This window comes from Acipenser ruthenus, chromosome 4 (genome assembly GCF_902713425.1).
Source record: "Acipenser ruthenus chromosome 4, fAciRut3.2 maternal haplotype, whole genome shotgun sequence".
Classification (NCBI taxonomy): Eukaryota; Metazoa; Chordata; class Actinopteri; order Acipenseriformes; family Acipenseridae; genus Acipenser; species Acipenser ruthenus.
Genome location: NC_081192.1, coordinates 32,485,132 through 32,505,889, shown reverse-complemented (window position 1 = coordinate 32,505,889; position 20,758 = coordinate 32,485,132). Strand labels below are relative to the sequence as shown.

The 20,758-nt window shown below is 37.2% G+C and overlaps 1 protein-coding gene across 1 annotated transcript; it reads right to left on the bottom strand.

The window, feature by feature from the left end:
- Positions 1 to 1,199: 1,199 nt before the first annotated feature.
- Positions 1,200 to 13,401, bottom strand: LOC117400692 (neurensin-1-like). Its single transcript, XM_034000969.3, has 3 exons — positions 13,302 to 13,401; positions 6,891 to 7,097; positions 1,200 to 3,873 (listed from the first exon to the last, which is right to left on the bottom strand). Exons 2-3 carry the CDS (start codon positions 7,095 to 7,097, stop codon positions 3,475 to 3,477), a joined length of 606 nt encoding a protein of 201 aa, XP_033856860.1. The 5' UTR covers positions 13,302 to 13,401; the 3' UTR covers positions 1,200 to 3,474.
- Between the last annotated feature and the right edge of the window lie 7,357 nt (positions 13,402 to 20,758).

The following is a 20,758-nucleotide window of genomic DNA, read 5'->3' as shown; positions in this document are numbered from 1 at the left end:
CACAAGGGGGGGTTATATGTGACAGTGTACACCCCACCCCTGTGCATATTATGTTTTGTATTTTGTATTTCTTTTATTATTATTTAAAAATTGTATTGTTTAATTTGTATAAAGCATGCCATTTTGTTATTGTTGCTTTTGCAGCTTGGATGGAGTTAAACTTCCCCATCCATGCTAACCCCCTGTGCAGAATATGACTGCAGATTGATTGATTCATGTATTATTCATTTGGAGATGGTCACATGTATATAAACCTGCAGCTTTGGCATGGGAGTGTGTGTTTGGAGGCGGGACGAGGGTCGTGAGGTAAAGCAAAGCTTATTAAATATAAACAATTGCTACGCGTGCTGGTTTGGTTTCATGTTTGTTTTGGCCAATGTCCCGTTGTACTGTACTGTTGTTTGTGTCCACCGTCTTCCAGGTCTGACATCACCACTAGCCATCCGTGTCACAGGTGCTAATACTTTGGTCTGTGACTGTATAAAACTAGTAGTCATTATGATAACGGGACAAAATATGCTGTTGTAAGTACAAAAAGCTGTGAAATAAACAGTCACAAAATCTGGGTCTTGACAGAATGGACAAAAGACTATATCGAAGTCTCATTGGTAGATATTGTATTATTGTAATGTATGACCATTATTTCAAAATTAAACAGTACTACTGTAGGTTCTTAGTGATGTGTAAACATACCACATGGAATTCTCTGAAGAGGCAGTGATTTGTGCGTGGTTGTGGGTTGAGGTACTAAAGAATCTGGAAAAGTATGTTCCATATCTGCGTAAGGTTCTCTAATGTTTAAAATGCTGACACACAAGCCAAAAAACAAAATAGCTTCACAAGCAACAATCGTAAACATGAACTTTAAACTGGTTCAGCTAGGTTGTGTTGTAGTGTGGTTTGTGAGATGTGGTTTTTAAACATCTAATATATTGCAAAAACCTAATAGTGTCTGTAATCATGTGATTGTATAGCTTTGCAATATTTCAGGTTGGTATTTACAGTTTGTTGTGCACTTTTGAGTTTACCACCATCTCCCCAATCTCCATCTCATTTTTGCCCTAGCCAAAAGTGCTCACCTGAGCAGTATATTTAATGGAAAAATTGAACTGTTAATAATGTAAAAACAGTAACATCTGAGAATATTAGAAAATAGTGTTTAGTATGTTGTGAAATACAATATGAAAACAATACAAAACCTTTGTCCTGATCTTTATTTCTTTACTAAATCCCTTCAAAAATAGACAAAATGATCTTCAGTCACAACTGTAAATTAAAATAATCTGATTATCTGAGAATCTATATTAGAATACATTTAAGGTTTAATTTCATTTAGGAGAAGAATACATCTTGGCTTCATGAACTTAGTTCCTTTCACATTACTTACAAAAATATGACTGCACAAGGAACCATCATTGAATATTCTTCAAGAAAAATTACATTTATACACTGCTAAGAAAAAGGCATATTCAATTAGCACACCCCACACATGGAAAACTCTGTAACTAATATAAAAATATAACTGAAGGTCATCCAACAGGATTGCACAGCAGAAAATGTAATTTCTTGTACCAGCATTGTTGTGTGTACTCCACAATTCAAGAAAATGAATAGTTACATGTCTGTTAAACAGATTTTATAAAAGCAATTTTCTTTTTAGAAAATAATGTTTTCTCCTTATGGTTACTCTATAATTAACAGGAAAAGAAGCTCATTAAAGATGTCAGTAAAAATCCTTTAGTTACTCCTCCAGCAGTGTTCTATGAAAAAAAAAACTACTTCCACAAGCCTCATAAAATAAATTATTCACTGCAAATTATATAGGCAAGAGAAATGACTGAAGAAATATCAGAAATATATAAAATATTCAGACTTTAGAAAACTATCATGCCTTTGATGCTAAGAAATAAATAAATAATGAGAAAGGTTAAGAGCTGTGAACAATAACATTGGGATTATAACCCACTGTCAGTTACAGTATTTCACTATCATTTTCAACAACATTTAATATTTGTATATTGTTTTAATTCTGCCTGCTGCCACAGTATGACCTGCATGTCACCCAGGAAACCCATAGATGTCATTTAAACAATTAGCATAAACATATGTTGTAATATTGAAATAATTAATGAGCTTAATTCCACCTAGCCAATCAGAAGATACCACAGGGAGAAAATGCCATGCTCAATTTCTGTATACAGCACCATACAAATGACAAAGGGTGGTTTAAAATTTGCTTGATGTTATTAAATATTTTAACATAATCAGTAAAAAAAAAAAGCATGAAAAGATCAGTGTTGGAAAGTTGCTTTGATGGGGAGTACTGTGTGGTTTTATTAACAATTGAAACCTTACATTCAATCCACATACCCCATGCCTGCCTGTGTTTAATTGTGTTGATAATGGAGCACTGATAGGCAGAAATAGTTCTCATCAGAGAACGGTTTCATGTAGTAAAACCTCATACTGCACAATGCCACTTTAAAAGATAGCAAAGTTAACTGGTTTACTCATACATTGTTTCTTTATTGAAAGGCAGAGATTTGGACTTATCTGGCAAAATGGTCATTGCTCCCATTCACCCCATAATTCCATTATTATTATTATTTATTTCTTAGCAGACGCCCTTATCCAGGGCGACTTACAATTGTTACAAGATATCACATTATACAGATATCACATTATTTAATTATTTTTACATACAATTACCCATTTATACAGTTGGGTTTTTACTGGAGCAATGTAGGTAAAGTACCTTGCTCAAGGGTACAACAGCAGTGTCCCCCCACTGGGGATTGAACCCACAACCCTCTGGTCAAGAGTCCAGAGCCCTAACCTCTACTCCACACTGCTGCCCGTTCAACAAGCATTTCATTTTTTACACAAATAGCAGGGAAACACGATATGTTGTGGGAGTAATAAATGCAGAATGACTGGTTTGAGACATTTGTTCTTTGATTTACCCCACTCAGGCTACTTGTTTTTCACACATTCTTGTCAAATATGTGGCACTAATTATAGTAAGTGTCCCATTAAGTGCTGTGGTATCCCAAATATTATTAATTTCCCATTGAGAACAACTAGGTGGGTGGGATATGTGTTCTGTAATTTATCCACCATAAATTGGTTTCTACAGTGATGGCTACCAAGACTTCTCTTCAAGGAAAGCAAGATTATGAGTGGGACAAAAACATATGCATCAAATACACCACCCTCAACTCAGTCCAATCAATGGATAATAGTTTACGTACCAGGGCACTGTGAAACAAGGAGTGACTTAAGCAAAGGGTCTCAGTGGGGTAAAAAAAAAACCCACACAAATGGCCCATACTATAATTCTGCATTTATTTATTTGACTATGTTTTTTTTAAGATTATGTTTTTTATTTTTATGCAAGTGCATGTGTAATTTTCTGCTTCATCAAGGGAGCTGATGTTTAGTGAACAGATGCATGGCTAATGTGAACATTTAATATCAGGTTTCAGAAGAGGGTTGAACATTTTGCACTTTTGACAGAGTAACAGGTATTTTACACTCTCCAGGAGTCGGAACCTTTGTAATTGGATGGGCAGAAGCTTGCAATTCCGCTATTCTCTTTTTGGATTTCTGCTGCAGGTATCTCTCCTCTTTCGAATAATTCTTGACAAAAGCAGACATCAGCAGACATGATGCCATCATCGTTCCTCCAATGCAAAACAAAATGGCGCCAGCTAGCTTGCAGATGTCGAGAGCTCTGTTAAACTGTATTGCATGGTCATCCACAAAAAGCAATTCATCTTCCCCAAATGCTTCAATTTTTGATGGGACAGTGTAGCCAACTGCAATTACTATCAAGCCAACTAGCAGAATGACAGAACCGGTTATGAGTCCGACCTAAAAAGAAAAACATAGGGTTAAATCATTAAAACAGGAAAACACTAAGTTTTAATATTTAGTGTTTTCTAAGCCGTGTGTACATTTATACTATTACAATATGTAGAACTATCAATATTGAAACTTACGATATCTATCTTAACACTAGAACGACCAAGGCGGTCATTTTGACCATTTGGGGAATTTCAATTTAAATTGCTGTGTGTGTTTAAGATAAGGAGCTGTGCTTTCCTGACTTTTCCTAAATATATGTACTAATTCCCCTGACAGAATGAATCGCATAGCTGTACAAATTAGCGAGATAAAATACTGTCATACCTATTCCGACCAGGTGCGGTCAAATTGACCGATACATATAAAACATTACAACAATTAAATGTTGTAGTATTATTCGTGTTTATCAGTCGTGACTTGCAGCCATATTGAGTCTGTATCAGTCGGCATTCCTCAAGTGAGCTGTCTGTGGACACTGCTATTGTTTCAATGAGCCTCTGATAGCCCATCAATCAGCCTTGACAGCTCACGGTGCCAGGCTGTCTGTCTGAATTGGTTACTATAAGTCACACGTTTTTTAAGCAATTCAGTGATACCCCAATACACACTGCAAATGGATCGCTATAGAAGCAGGACAGAAAAGAGTATTTGGAATTACTGCAAATTCTACCAAACATTCTGATGCAGCAAAGACGGAAAATGCAATAAGTGCACTGCATATTTTGAAAAGCAGTATCTGTGTGATTTGTGCCAGCACTAAGACTTTGTAAACAATTGTAAATTAAGCCCATTCTGTTCAAATTTTTATTTATTCATGTCATTTCAATTATAGTATGTCTGTATAGAAACGCATAGCTTCGGTTGCGTTTGTTATGTAGGCAATTTAAACCCATTTATTTAAAAAATGTGATATTTATTTACATTGTTTCAGTTGTACAGTTTTTATGTACATTATATAACTGTATATACACACATTTGACTGAAGCCCATTCTGTTCAAATGTTTATTTATTCATGTCATTGCGATTATAGTATGTCTGTAAGCGGTTAATGATAATGGATGGATGGATGGATGTATATAAACGCATAGCTTCAGTTGTGTTTATGCACGTTGTTATGTAGGCAATATAAACCCAATATAAAACCCCCAAAAAAACAGATACTTATTTACATTGTTTCAGTTGTACAGTTTTGTATGTATATGATATACCTGTATATACACAAATTTATTTTCAAATATTTGTTCCTTTCATTTTTTTACCGTTTTTTGAGGATGCACATTATGTAACGTCTGTATATAAACACACTTCTGTTCAAATGTCAGTTTATTTACAATGCTTCGGTTGTGTAGATGCTTTATATGATGTTTCTGAAAATAAACTACGACTTATATTCAATTGTTTGTCCTTTCATTATAATATTTATGTTGTTTTTAATATGACGGTCAAACTGACCAGTCATGGTTGTTCTAGGTATGCCTATAAATGCGGTTGTTCTACTGTTAATTAGGTACAACTGTATTTCCAAAACAATAAGTGCCTACCAGTATCATGACATTTCTGTTGATTATTTTGTACGAGACACCACTAAGGGAAAAATAAGTACTGGCATATTAATACATTACCTGAGTAAGACTTAGTAGTAGGTTCTTTTTTCCTAGTATGCAATGCTGCATAGACACACACTGGTGATTTAACATTTATGGCTACTCCTTTCTAGAAGTATTCTAATAAAAAAAAAAAGTATTGCATACAACATGTAGATTCCTGGGGTGAGGTTGGTTTACTATTCTGGGAACATTCACAGCTTGGTTATAATATCTATTCTCAGTAACAGGCAATTAAACTTTTTTTTTTTAAAAATACTAAAAGAAAACAAATTCAATGACAAACATTTAATCTTTTTTAATGTCTTCAACCATTCTGGGTCCAAATAAATGTTATATAGCATAATACATTTTATTTAATTCAGTCAACTGTTTTGTTAAAATATAATCTACAATATACAGCACAGCTACCATAGTTTTGTTCATAGCATGTTATAATGCTTTTTAACCTGGCCTATTTAAAATTATGCAATGCCATTAGAAGCTAAACATTGTTCCGGCGGGATACATATTCTTCATACCAAGGTTGCAGCTTGTCCTTTAAACTATTTTGTTCAATTGAGAGAGTGCTATTCTAAGAATGAATGCACGTGGTACTGTAATTGGTACACTCTATACCTTGCACACTGTACTGTAAATTTAATTACTGTGAAATAAATCCAATTAAAACAAGCCTTTCCATGATTCAGTTAATATTTTCCATATTAACTGAAATGCAGGCCATGTGTTATTATAATTCTATATAGTTTGTTTTTAATAGTTTGAACCAGGATGTTTCTCATCAAGGCTGTCGGTGAGGTTCAGGAACACAAGGCAACAATTTACATCATACAATATACAATATAAATATAAGTATGACGGAAGACTTTATTTCTGATGAATGTAATGAATGTATTTGTGTAGGTATTATATTTATTTAATCAATAAATTAACTCCATTATTATCAACGTTCCCTATTTTCCCAATTTTCTTTTATTTAAAAAAATTCTTACTGAACGTGAAAACAACCATCTCTTTTTACAGATTATATGGGCCAGAAACTCATATACTTGCAAATTAACCTTGTGTTGAGTTCACAAGAAGAAGCCAGGATTCTTGATGCTGCCATCGAGTGACAGCCAAAATGGAAGAGCATTTGAACCCTTTGTCCAGCAGGTATTATTGTTGGTATGGTTCATCGATCACCAAAAATATTAACAAAATCATGGGTCACTGTGTGTGCAAAACTCATGTTGCTATCTCTGCCTCACTGAACAATGATTTGACTCTCCTCTTCTAACCTAAATAAAATAAACAGAAAACAGTTCTTGGAATTTCCTGTGTCTGTCTTGAAAACAAAAAAGTATATCTGTGAAAAAGACTTGTATAAATAACTTATAAATGTATTTTTAGAGTTTATGTAAAAAGTAATGTTCTACCTTCCAGAGAACAGAGCTCCACCTGCTTGGTGATCTCTGAATCTGAAAATCTTCATCATACTCCCAGATTGAAGCGGTGCAGTTCTCGTAGAACTGATGCAAGTACGATCGAACCCCATAGCGCCGACAGTTGCTCTCGGCAGTACTGTGCACTTGCTCAGCATGCTCCGACCCACAGATCTCTGAGCAAGAACTCATCCTCCACATCTGAAACACAAATAAAATGTTCAAAGGTATTATTTATCCATCATGTGAATCACACCCATAAAACCTATTTTGCTCCAGAAATGTTGGCGACCTGTTGCACTGGTAGTAGTATATTACTTCATTATATGTACAGCACTAAGATATTCATGCCAAAAATGTTTGTGTTTTTTTTTCATACGAGAAAAACGCATAATAAAAGGCTCACAAATATTTATGTAACAATAGTCTTCCCTAGGGGCAATAATTTTCCAATATGACCCTCATCTCCAGTCAATATATACTATATATATATATACTCACATACTTATCATACATACACACACACACACCAATTAATATGTAAAAAGGCACTTTCATTAGATATTTAAATAAAAGGATGAATGTACTATTTTTGTCATGGTATTATATAGACACAAATATTCTTATTTTACAAAGAAATTACAGTATTTTATACTATTTTATACATTGTTCTTCACCTTTTATATAAATCTATCTGAGTAAACAAATAGACGAATAACACACATTTATCCTGTGTAGCCTTGTTAAACTAAAATATTTTGTGTAAATGGACAATGTTAAATATATACCAATTTTTTATTATTATTATTATTATTATTATTATTATTATTTATTTATTAGCAGACGCCCTTATCCATGGCAATTTACAGTCATAAACAAAAATACATTTCAAGAAACACAGTACAAGTAATAATACAATTAAGAGCAAGATAAATACAATGACTTTGGTTCTAGCAAGTACAAGTATGACAAAATACGATTCAATAACAGAGCAGATAACTGTCAGTGATAGTTACATCAGGATATAATTAAATACAAAATACTACAGATTAAATAACACTTGACAGATTACACTACTCTAAAGTACAGGATTAAATGCAGTAAAATAGGGGGCATATAAGAGCAAGTAAAGCGCATTTAAGGAAGAGTGATAAGTGTCCAGAGGGAAAGAAAGAGGAGTTCTACAGGTGCTGTCTGAAGAGGTGAGTCTTGAGGAGGCGCCGGAAGGTGGTCAGGGACTGGGCAGTCCTGACATCTGTAGTAAGGTCATTCCACCACTGCGGGGCGAGGGTGGAGAAGGAGCGGGCTCGGGAGGCAGGGGAGCGTAGAGGAGGTAGAGCCAGTCTTCTAGTGCAGGAGGAGTGTCGAGTGGGGGTGTAGGGAGAGATTAGGGTCTGGAGGTAGCTGGGTGCAGTCTGGTCAAGGCATCTGTAGGCTAGTACTAGAGTCTTGAACTGGATGCGAGCGATGATCGGGAGCCAGTGGAGTTGCGTGGGAGAAGCGAGGCAGAGAGAACACCAGGCGAGCAGCGGAGTTCTGTATGAGCTGGAGCAGACGGGTGGCAGACACAGGGAGGCCAGCCTGGAGGGAGTTGCAGTAGTCTAGGCGGGAGAGTACCAGGGTCTTGACCAGGAGCTGGGTGGCGTAGTTGGTGAGGAAGGGTCGGATTCTTCGCATGTTGCTCAGGAAGAATCGGCAAGTGCGTGCCAGAGTGGAGATGTGCTGGGAATAAGAGAGGCAGGGGTCCAGGGTGACTCTGAGGTTCTTAGCTGAGGAGGAGGGAGAGAGTGTGGTAGATTCCAGAGGAACGGAGATAGAGAGATCAGAGGAGGGGGAGGAGGAGGAGGGAAAGAAAAGGAGGTCAGATTTAGAGAAGTTTAGTTTGAGGTGATGCGAGTGCATCCAGAAGGAGATAGCAGACAGACAGGTAGAGATACGGGAGGGGATGGTGGAGTCAGAGGTGGGGAAGGAGAGGAAAATCTGAGCATCACCAGCATAGAAATGGTATTAAAAACCATAGGATGTGATGAGGGGGCCCAGGGAGCAGGTGTAGGGAGAGAACAGGACAGGACCCAAGACTAACCCTTGGGGGACTCCTGTTGATAGAGGGCGAGGTGTGGAGGTTGCTCCACGCCAGGTTACCTGGTAAGTGCGGTTGGAGAGGTAGGAAGAGAACCAGGCCAGAGCAGTGCCAGAGATCACCAGGTCAGCGAGAGAGGATAGTAGAATAGAGTGATCAACTTAGAGTATTTAGAGTAGAATTAGTGTTTTTTTTGTTTTTCTGAGGCGAAAGCTTTTAAGAAAAATTCTTGCTTTTACGATAATAATACATAGGTTCAAATGTATGGCTTACAAAAGGTAAAAAAATAAAAAAAAGGTAATTAAAAATAAAAAAGTTGATCTCAACTAAGACTCAAACTGTGTATTTTTTTTTATATTCATAGACCGACACACTTGCCAGACTATTTTGTCAAGGCAATTCACACAAGAATGTAGTAAAAAAAAAAAAAAAAAATGTTATGGTGCAGTTACCTAGCATGGAGTGGTAAAACAACAAAATACTGCAACGACTTATATAGTAAAATAAGGGATTACACAACAACACACAAAGCTGGAAGTCTAAGGTCAAGAGACTTGACCGGATCATAGCACATGAAAAAAACGTTATACCAGACCACCAAGCTGAGAGAAAACCAATAATAACAGTAAAAGTAAATGTAGATTGAACACTGATTACATTTGACTCTGAACATTTAAACTCCAGAAATTAGGTTTAAAGTTGAACATTTTTATTACAATAAAAATACAAAGGGACACAAAATCAAGTACTTTCTACATTAATTTATACAACAACTTACTGTAGCCAACTATATAATTAATACATTTTTTGTGACTATTAATGTGTTTTTTTGTCTTTTTTTTTTTACAGTATACATAACATATTGTATTTTTCTAATGATACATAACATTTATCAACAAATAAAATAATAGTAACCAGGTTCTTGTCATCTTATATAAAGATATTTGAGTTTGTAGCACATGTTTCAGTTGAAAGGTGTGTTTTTTATTTGCTTTTTTATGTAAGAAGTATACAACTGTATGCATTTGACTTAAATACTGCTCTAAGGAATCATTCAAAATTACAATTATACAGGACAAATCGTAGAAAAATCATTGCTAGGGGTGACCAGCATTTTACAGACATTCTTGTGCATTCTTTTTCAGAAGCAGTACGTAAAAATCCAGTTTTGAAAACTGCCACAGAAGAAGAAATACAAATCTGTGCGATGAACTGGCTGGTCTCCCACCATTCCCATCCTTGGTACTCCAAGGATGGGAATGGTGGGAGACAGCAGCGCGCTGATGCGAGACAAAATGCAGAAGGGGATTTTTAGGTGGTGTTTTTTATTTATTTTTTATAGTTTAGCAGTTTATAGTTTTTTTAGGGCAACAAAGTTCTTGTTCAGTTGTTTTACCCAGCAACGAAGTTCTTGTTTATACTGCTTCTTAAAGTTAAAATGTCTGTAAAAATGTGTCTGAAATTAAATAAATATTTTAACCAATAAATTGTGTGTTTGTTATATAAACAATAATTTTAGAGTTGTTTAAGCATTGACATATTTTATGATATGATAACCCACCACTCTTATGCGCTATGTATGCAATTTAAAGCTAACACAGCCCCACATAATATATACCAGTACACATGGTGATATATTCAGAAATACGAATACAAAATCTAGCATCACAAAGAGCTATATAAACAAATAGACTATAAATGCAATAATAAAGCAACATTGCACAATACAATATACAAAAAACAACAATTAACAAAATCTCGGCAACGTGTGTCCCCCCCATTTAAAAAAAAAAATAAAAAAGATATGACTTGATCAATGTGCTTTTGTTCCACTATTGTAATAAATTAGTTGTTAATAGTACCACCTAAATTAATCACAGTTATTAATACATATTATTGCTAATGTAAAAACAATACATTATATTTACGTCGCCAAACAACGCTGTGCCATCGTTCTGCCGATAAGCAAAAGTATGTTGTCCCAACGTTGGATCATGACGTAGGCCCAACATAACGCCTGACATTGTACCAACGCTGGGCCAATGTTATAATGTTTACTGGGAAACTGTAGCAACCGAAGAAATGTGTTCATTTCATAACTTTTGTCAGCATTGTTTCAGATGCAGACTCCTGATGATGCCTTGCAATGCACTTCCTTTTGCAATTGTATTTAAAACCAATTTAACTGAGTTTGCCCAGAAATTTTACCAACAAGATCAAAACCCCATGTGACCAGGAAGAGGCAATATGTTTTTTTTTTTTTTTTTTTTTTAAATGTTTATACCTCTAGAGACAGTAAAATGACAGAACCTCTCACCAAATGCATTGAAAAGATTCTGACAAATATTTGCAGGTGTCATGGAACCTGAGGGAATCCACTGCATTTTGTTTTACAACAATAAATAATATGTTTTTTTAAAGGCTTAGAACAAGCAAGTAAAACAGTCTGTGTACCATGGGAAAAGCATTGAGTTAAAAAAACACTAAACTTAAACTGATCATTTGAATCATAAAGGAAACAAAAATCAATGTTCACACATTGTTTTTATTAAAAGGCTTTGATAAATAAAACCAGGGCCAAACGCTCCAGAAAGATATATGCTTCCAGAAGCATCTACACTAAAGCCTATCCCTAAACTGAAATCACAATTTAATCCCAAACCTTTAACTTAACATTAGTCAACATGAAATTGAATTGCTTTTCAGTCCCTCAGCACGAGCATTTAAATATTATTCTATATACAACTGATATACAAGGCTATTCAAAATGTTCCCAGAGCATTTTGCACCAGACAAATCAACAACCTGCATTCGTTGTATTTACATACAGTATGCAACCTATGCCAGCACCCATACTTTCTAGCAGGGTACAAATGGTCTAATAGTAGACTTCTTTCTTAAACATTCATATACATTTTGAGCTACAGTAGAGCTTTATTGTAATTTATACAATCAGCACTCTTATATTACAGCTGTCCTGAGAATCTATTCTCTCCACTATTTTATAGTATATGTATAGTATACATACAGAAAGATTTACCAGCGTATTTGTGTGTGTGTGTGTGTGTGTGTGTGTGTGTGTATTATACATATATATATATATATATATATATATATATATATATATATATATATATATATATATATATATATATATACACATATACACACACACACACACTCTAAATATATACCACTTTTTGAAAACATAAAGTGATACTAATTTAGACTAAGCAGAAATAGCTTTCAAGTTATAACGCTTCTCTGAGGGCTTCTTACACTGATACCAAAACGTATTACAATGATCATGTTGTCATTAAATAAATCAGTCACTTGTGCTTTATTTACCTACATCCTTAGAGTAAAATATAAAACACTTGAGAAGATATTGCACTGATATGCTTCACCGATTTTGCATGGCCGCTAATAGAAATCAATTCATCCTCTATTCTGTAAATTGAAGGCAATGGAAGTAACATGAGTGACGTATATTTGCCACAAGGTTTCCGTTCAAGATCAGCTCATACAAAAAACGAACACATGTGCAAGTGAAAAGCATTTACCACTCAGCTTTATAAACAAACTGAGACTTCAAGGTCAAACCCACTTTGTATTTGATATGCTTTATGGGGATTATTCATATCAGATCTCGTGACCGAATTAAAAAAGAAAAAAACAGAATACACATATGCAACGTAGAGGTGTGTATGTTGTTTTTGTTGTTGATTATGTACAGCATTCTACATTTCTAAAACATACCCAGCGTACTGTTGAGTGTCTCTAATGTAAGCTTATGGTTACTTCACCTCAACCATCATTAATGTGAACCAAGAATTACGCAGATCGATTTATGCAAGCAAATTGCTCCTTTGTATGGAAACTGCGATTCGGGCAGCTACTGTACACATAAAAAGATAAGTTGTGTTAACATAAAAGGCTCAAATATTGTTAAGATATGTTATTTAAATTACAACCACACTTGCATTATATGCGTTTCGACATTATCATACAATTCAAACTTTAACAAAAAACATAAAACGATATATCACAAATGTTCCAAAGCAAAACATAGTTTTACCATCACGTAATATAAGTATGCAATGTATGATTAACAATGCACAAAGCAGTGCTTCTTTGCATTAGCTATTCATAAAGTGTTTTATATCATATGTGTTGCATACGAAAAACCCACAATATATCTTTCTCAGTTAGTATGAAGCCAACATAGCTCTAAACACGTTTCACAAATAGCATCCATAACACTGTCACTGAGCAATTACATTACAGTAAAGTATTTTAAAAACGTTAATATTGAAGGATGTTACCTGACATAACCAGCTTACTGCCTGGAGAGTGATTGCTGGCCACCGCTCTCTCACTTGGATCCCATCACTGAACGTCCGCTGTCTCAGAGAATCAATGTACTGTATTACTGTTCATTTATACACCCGGCTACGCAGGCGCAAAGATGCCTTGCCCAGCGTGGGTGGACCCACAATAAAGTCAAACTGTAGCGGAGTTGTGTACAGTACTTGTAGTCAAGTCATGTCTGTTTAATAATGTACTGCGTTTTCAGTACAGAATGAGATTAAAGGTATTTTGAGAACAGAGATGTCTTATTTAGGCACGTCTGTCAGGTTAGGTATCTAGATGTCTAAAAGGAAAAAGGACGTGTGTAAATGTAAAATGTGTTACTGCGTTTAAAAAAAAATCACATGCTATTTTTCTTTCATAAGCATAACTCATCAATGAAAACAGTGGCAGCATGTAATCAAGCTCAAAACCTGAAAAATAACTAAATATTAGACCCTGCAGTCTTTGCATTGCCTGGCATTGTGATGCGCTTTTAAGGTCTTCTAGACTGCAACCAACAGTCTTATATTACAGCACCAATAGAAAATCTGACACCTATTGTAAGGAAAACAACATTATTTCACTTAAACTGTCCCAGCATGCATATTATACTAAAGCAGACCTGCCTCACAGTGAAGATTTCAGCTGCACACTAAAGTATAAATTCTTGGTTTCTGATTAGTGGTGTAGCTAGGGGGTCAGTTTTAGGGGTTTGTGGTGCTCATTGGGTTTCATCAGAGAAAACACCTCATGCTGGGTTAATCTTATATACAGTATATTTACCACAAGTTTAATAAACAAAGCACCAATACATCAACATGTCACATGCAAATAATAAAACAATAACAAAACTTCAATACAACACCACACAAACATAATCCTTGCATTGTAATGTACTGTATCCAGTACAAATGAGCTCCAAGGTAACTGGACTGCATTTTATTGCAATACGTGTATTATAGTCCTTCAGCTACAGACAACAGTTCAAACTCCACAGAAACAAGGCAATAATTGAACAATGTAATAGGATGTGTGTGTGTGTGTCATGTGTGGTGTGGAAAAACTGGTTCTGAGTACTGGTGAATTGGGTGTTTTTATTCACAATGCATTTTGGTCCATGCCGTGTTTTTGGATACACACTGAGTTAAACAGTGGCCAAAATGTCCCTTGCAGGCACACAAACGTGGTGCACAATATATACAGAGAAGTAGAAAAATAAAAACACTTTTCCCAATTAAATGAAAACAAAAACCTAGCTCTTCTTTGAGCACTAACTAAACTTATAAATTACCTGTAAAACATTGGTGTTATATACAATAAACAGCGCGCACAGTTTTTATACACAATATTTCTTCTTGGCAGATATTACTTACAAAATCTACAGCCGCTTGTACGTTGATGTTTTGGGTTGAAAATCCTTGATCCAGTCGGATGATAGATCAGTCAAGCAAAGCATACCGATGTTCTCACATATTGGCAAAATCGGTCACTAGAACATCAAGATCAAATGTTTGAACTAATTGTTGTTCAACTACCATCAGCATTAAATGTCTGAGTCTTTAGTCTCTATAGTTGTCCTGATTAAGGTTTTCACTCTCTTCAAAACTGAGAAGAATCTTTCATTGGCAACTGTGGTGACTGGCAGGGTAAGGGGCGATTTTGATTACCTTCAGAACTTTTTAATACGCCACAGGCAATGTCTGCAATTTGTTAAGCAATGTGAGAATGTTGCAGTCCTCTGCATTTGATAGTCCTGAATGTAAGTACGCTTTTGCTGCACAGGTTTGAGATTTCAAAATGACCACATCAATGTGAGTGCTGTACAGTTTCGAAAGTTCTTCAATTCTTTTGACATCCGTGAACTTAGGCGACTTGGTATCAAACGCTTCCACTGATTGAAGAAGTTTTTCATTATCTTTTAAGCATCGACTAAATTCGTCAGTGAAGTGATCAATAATTGCATAGTAAGCCTGTCTCATCTTGTTGTGAATGTTAGTTGGCTCATCGTTGTTTCGTTGTCAAGTATTGGAGTTGGTAAAATAGTCCACTAAGAGTTTTGATACTTTGTGGATTCTTGTTGGTCTGGATGTAGATGTAGATGTAGATGGAAGTGCCGAGGTCGAAACAGATTGCAACACCAACACTTTCAGCAAAGCGTCGTGCTTTCGCCAGTGAAGCTTCCCATTCTGACTCTGATCGTGCTGTATGCAGCTGATTGCCGGTAACTTTGATCAAGTCTGCTGTTCGCAGCAACACAAGACCGCTTTGTTGCAGTTGCTCGGAGAGTGCATTCATTATACCCAGCACCTTTTCCAGCATGTGAAGGTAGAGGATGAAGGCAGATTCTAATCTAGTTTTCAAACCAGTAGCCTCGGTGGAGCTGTCTTTTTGCAGTGAGATAGTTGCTTGCAGTACAGACAGAATAGCTTTGTAACGCAAAATGATCTTGTTGATTGCTCTGTACCAATACAGCCACCATGTGTTAGCAGTTCTCTCTAGATGAAGGACAGCTTATATAAACAACTCATGTCTGGTGTTATTGTTTGCTGTGAAGTTATACCATGACTAGACTGAAAAACTCAAAGATCTGACATCTGAAATGTTTTTGACAAGCACCAGGTTCAGTCTATGTGCATAGCAGTGAATATATACAACATGAGGTACTTTTTCCTTGATTTTTGCCTGCACTCCATTTGAACATCCACTCATTACACTCGCACCATCGTAACACTGCCCTCGGAAAGATGATCATTGTTGGCCAAGAAAACTTTCTGCGTTAAGAAGAGCTTTAACGTGAGCTCGGTTTTCTTGGACATCTGCTGACCTCTCTGTAGATAGCTGTGATGTTATAGACGTTTTTTCACCCGAACATATGGCCCGATACTCCGACCATGCAACGATTGAGCTTTTATGACGGCCACTTTCTGTATGCTGCCTGAAACAGCATGCATATCTTTCCACTTAGAAAATCCTTTATCAATAAATGTTCTATTTCCTACATTTTCTCCTTTATTTAAAGAATGCCCTGCAAGAAAAACAATAAACAGCATCTTCTTTGACAGAATATCCAATCCACTCGTGCACATGGTAGAAATGCAGCAAGAATCTACGTCTTTTTTGCCTACAGGAAAGCTCTATAGTCTTGACTGCACAGGAGAGTCGCTTTTATTTTTACTCACATCATTCACTGTAACTTCTATAGAATGTGTTGGAGTCTCCACGATGGTAACGGTAGCTAAATCTTCCGAGACAGTCACAGTCTCGAAACATGTGCTCATTTCTCCATGATGGCTTACTGGAAAGGCCTCCAGGCCTTACAGATTTTTCCCTTCTACTTTTCTTCTGAAAAAAACTATGTTAGGTACTTTGCATCCCTGTTCTTTTTATGGTGAACACTTCCTCTCGTATTTAAAAAAAATATATAAACAGATTTATTAATTATTTCAATAGCTGTGAGAATACGATTTGACCTTGGCTCTATATGTAACGGTACTGAATCATTATTGATGATGTCGCGCGCTTTAGCCAAACTACGGTGGAGCCCGTGGACCATGTTATGCGTCTCCAGCAGCGAAAAAAAAAATCTTGTGGGGGTGGTATCGGCCCCCTCAGCCCCCACCCCCAATTGGTGCGACTGCTGCCTTTAAACCAGTGGTTTTCAACCTTTTCATCTCAAGTAGGCTTACCAGTGTTTCCAGCAGGGACCATCCGGTGTACCAGTAATGTACAATCTAAAGTCCAATTCGCATGGAACAAAAAATCTCCACATAACAGGTGGTTTGGGAATTTTTTACCAACATTGATAAAATTTAATCCCATGTGAATTTCAAACTCATGCATCCTGTGACTTTTCACTCCTGTGCGAATTGACCATGTCAGTGTTATGTTACAATTGATATAGCATTTCCTGGGTATTCGCCTCAAATTAATTTCTTAGCAAGTCAACAATTATAAGTCTAAGCGACTTACAATTGTTACAAGATATCACATTATTTTTACATACAATTACACATTTATACAGTTGGGTTTTTACTGGAGCAATCTAGGTAAAGTATCTTGCTCAGGAGTACAGCAGCAGTGTCCCCCATCTGGGATTGAACCCACGACCCTCTGGTCAAGAGTCCAGAGCCTTAACCACTACTCTACACTGCTGCCCCCTCAAAATACCAGCGTTTGCAATAAACCATAATATAATTCTACAATTGATACAATCTGTCCTGAGATTCAACAGTTCAGTAAAACACAACGATTGGGCATAACCAAACTGGGGACGGGCGAAAATACAAAACATAATTAGCGACTTAAGAAATTAATGCTTTTAATGATGCATTTGAATATATGTATGGTAATACATATCACTCCAGGACGAAATGGTTATTGTAGCCTTTGAAAAAGAAGCTGCAAAAAAATTAGTTATTTAAAACCGGTTCATCGTTTACAAATCCTACACAAAAGCATCTTCTCTGGCTACAACATCACATTTCATTTTGAATTTCCCGACTTTTGTTGATAAAAACTAATCCACGTCTGGGAGGTTACTAGACGTCCTCTGCTTTTGACCAGCTCTGAGGACACCTGGTTTTTAGTCCTGTGCTTTAAACAGTTGTTGTAAAACCGAGACCTATAAGTACTCGACAAGTTTGCAATGAAAAAGCTAAAGACACTGTAACTGGTATATTTTTAGCATTTTATCCATTGTTGTCATTAAATAAAGGCATGCAGTTATCACAGACTTTGTTATATGGTGTTTTTTAAAAGCCACTACATGGACAGTAATGACATAATACAAATGTATGGGTAAGACACACACTGTTTTTAGACATTTATGGTGCAGAACATCTTTGTTATAACTACAGTGGATACACCACTATCCAGCACATACATGTTTTATAGTTTTAAAATTAGTGCCACAGATGTAGTCTCACAATGTACAAACAGGAGTCTTCAGATGCAGATGTCTTGGCAACCCTATCTTTTATTTTTCACAGTGAGCAATATGCATTCTGTTTTTTTTCTTTTTTCTTTTTCTTTTTTAACTAAGAACCAGTAGCAAAAAATGAAATCATGGCTTTATTCCCAATTCAGCCACTGAGTCACCAAGAGGAGTCACTTCCTTCTTGTTGCTGAATTCTTCCAGCATAAAAAAAGGTAAAGAAACAGGACCCCATTATAAAGTGTTATTGCATCGACTTTTGATAATAAAATATGTTCTTTAACAAGCATGTCAATGACATGCATCCCCCATCATGGCTGTAATTAAAAACATCAATGACAAGTTATTCACCATGGCCTATATCTCCTGTATATGTAAAAAATGTATATGTGATACAGATAGACAAACAGCGAGCTCTATATACCCCCAGATTCTGATACTCTTAAAGTAATTATTAGGGCATCAAAATGGGTAGTGGGAGGAGAGCGCTTGGCTTCTGGAATGCGACTACCACCAATCTGAGCACAGATGGATGACATGACAACCATGACTACAACAGTAGCATGCGCTAATCGGTTATTGGGCAAATTAACCAATAACATCGAATGGGCACGAATGGAATTCAAGCCCACTAAATCAAGGAGCATCTCTATAATTCAAGGTAAAGTAGTAGATAAAATGTTCTACATTAATGGTGAGGCAATACCAGCAGTGTCTGAGAAGCCAGTGAAAAATCTTGGGAGATGGTACGACAGGGATCTAAAGGACACAGTTCATGTGGGAGAAGTTAGACAACAAGCAGTGGAAGGGATGAAGAGCATAGACAGCAGCGCTTAACCGAGCAAATTGAAATTCTGATGCTTTCAGTTTGGTCTACTGCAGAGGCTGCTGTGGCCACTGACTGTGTACGAGGTTTCTTTGACAACAGTTGAGAAGCTGGAAGCTTTAATTAGTTCATACGTCAGGAAATGGTTGGGAGTTCCACGCTTTATGGTAAAGGAATACTGCAGCTACCAGTCTCTGCTCTACCCGAGGAGTTTAAGTGTAGATTCACGCGACAAATGTGTAAGGGAGGCAGCATCTGTGTTGAAAACTGGAAGAAAGTGGGTGGCAAAGAAAGCCATGGAACGTGCAAAAGCTGCCCTTCGAATTGGTGATATTATGGGGCAAGTTCAGCATGGAAGAGGGGGTCTTGGTCTCAGTTCAGCTCCTCCTACATGACACAAGGCAATCCCAGCTCAATGGAGGAAGCTGGTAGTCAACGAGGTGCAAAAGCAGGAGGAGAGAATGAGGTGTGTAAAGGCCATTTTCCAGGCCAAGCAGGGAGAATGGATGAGATGGGAGAGTGTGGAACAACGCAAGATTGGCTGGCAAGGCCTATGGACAATGGAACAGAGCAGGATCAGTTTCCCCATCACCACAGAACCTAAACCTCTGGGTGGGTGAGGATCCCTCATGTCCTTTGTGTTCATCATCTGCAATATTATGGCACATTTTGACAGGATGTAAGGTGGGTCTTAGCCAAGGACGGTTTAATTGGCGCCATAACCAGGTGCTGCGATGTTTGGCCTTAGCATTGGAAGACAAGCGTAACATGACCAATAAGTTGCCACCAGTTCCATCAAAGCATTACAAACGGAAGACAATATTCCTCCGTCCAGGAGAGCAACCACCAAGAAAAGGTGTTAAAACCAAGCCTCTCCCAGGACAACTGGAAGCTGCTAGAGACTGGAAAATGCTGGCAGATGTTGGTCAACCGTTTATTTTTCCACCTGAGATTGCCATCACTAACCTTTGACCAGACATTGTCTTGTGGTCTGGATCAGCACGCCTTGTTCATCTGGTAGAGTTAACGGTGCCACGGGAGGATGCTGTGGATGAGGCATATGAGAGGAAGAAACTTCGGTATGCTCAGCTAGCTGCTGAAGAGGAACAGCGAGGATGGAGAGTCCGGGTTTACCCAGTGGAGGTGGGTTGTCGAGGATTTGTGGCACACTCTACAACCTGGTTTCTCAGAGATGTCGGGTTCAGTGGCCAAGAGTTGCATCACACAGTGAAGAACTTATCTGAAGCAGCAGAGGAGCAGCAACTGGCTGTGGTTGAGACGGAAAGATTCTGATTGGGAATCTCAAGCACAATAGAAAGAAAGAAACGCTGATGCACAGGTAAGTAAGCTGGGCTGAGTTGAGTGGGGGACGGAGAGGGGTGATGCTGGGACGCCAGAATCACTATCGAGCCCTCTTTGAGGTGTCGTGGGCTAGTTGACAAAACACTGAGGATGGAAGGTGCCCACTTGAAGACCCCAGAGATGTACCCTACTTAGCTCAATCCAGACGGTTGTCATGTTGATGCGCTGGGGAGACCGCACTGTGGTTGATCCCCGGAGCCAGCATCGCAGCCGTTGTGTGTGCTGATGCGCTAGGGAGGCAAAATACGCTGATCCCTGGAGCCAGCATTACACTTCAGCCATCAACACCAGGCAGAAGGATATCTACA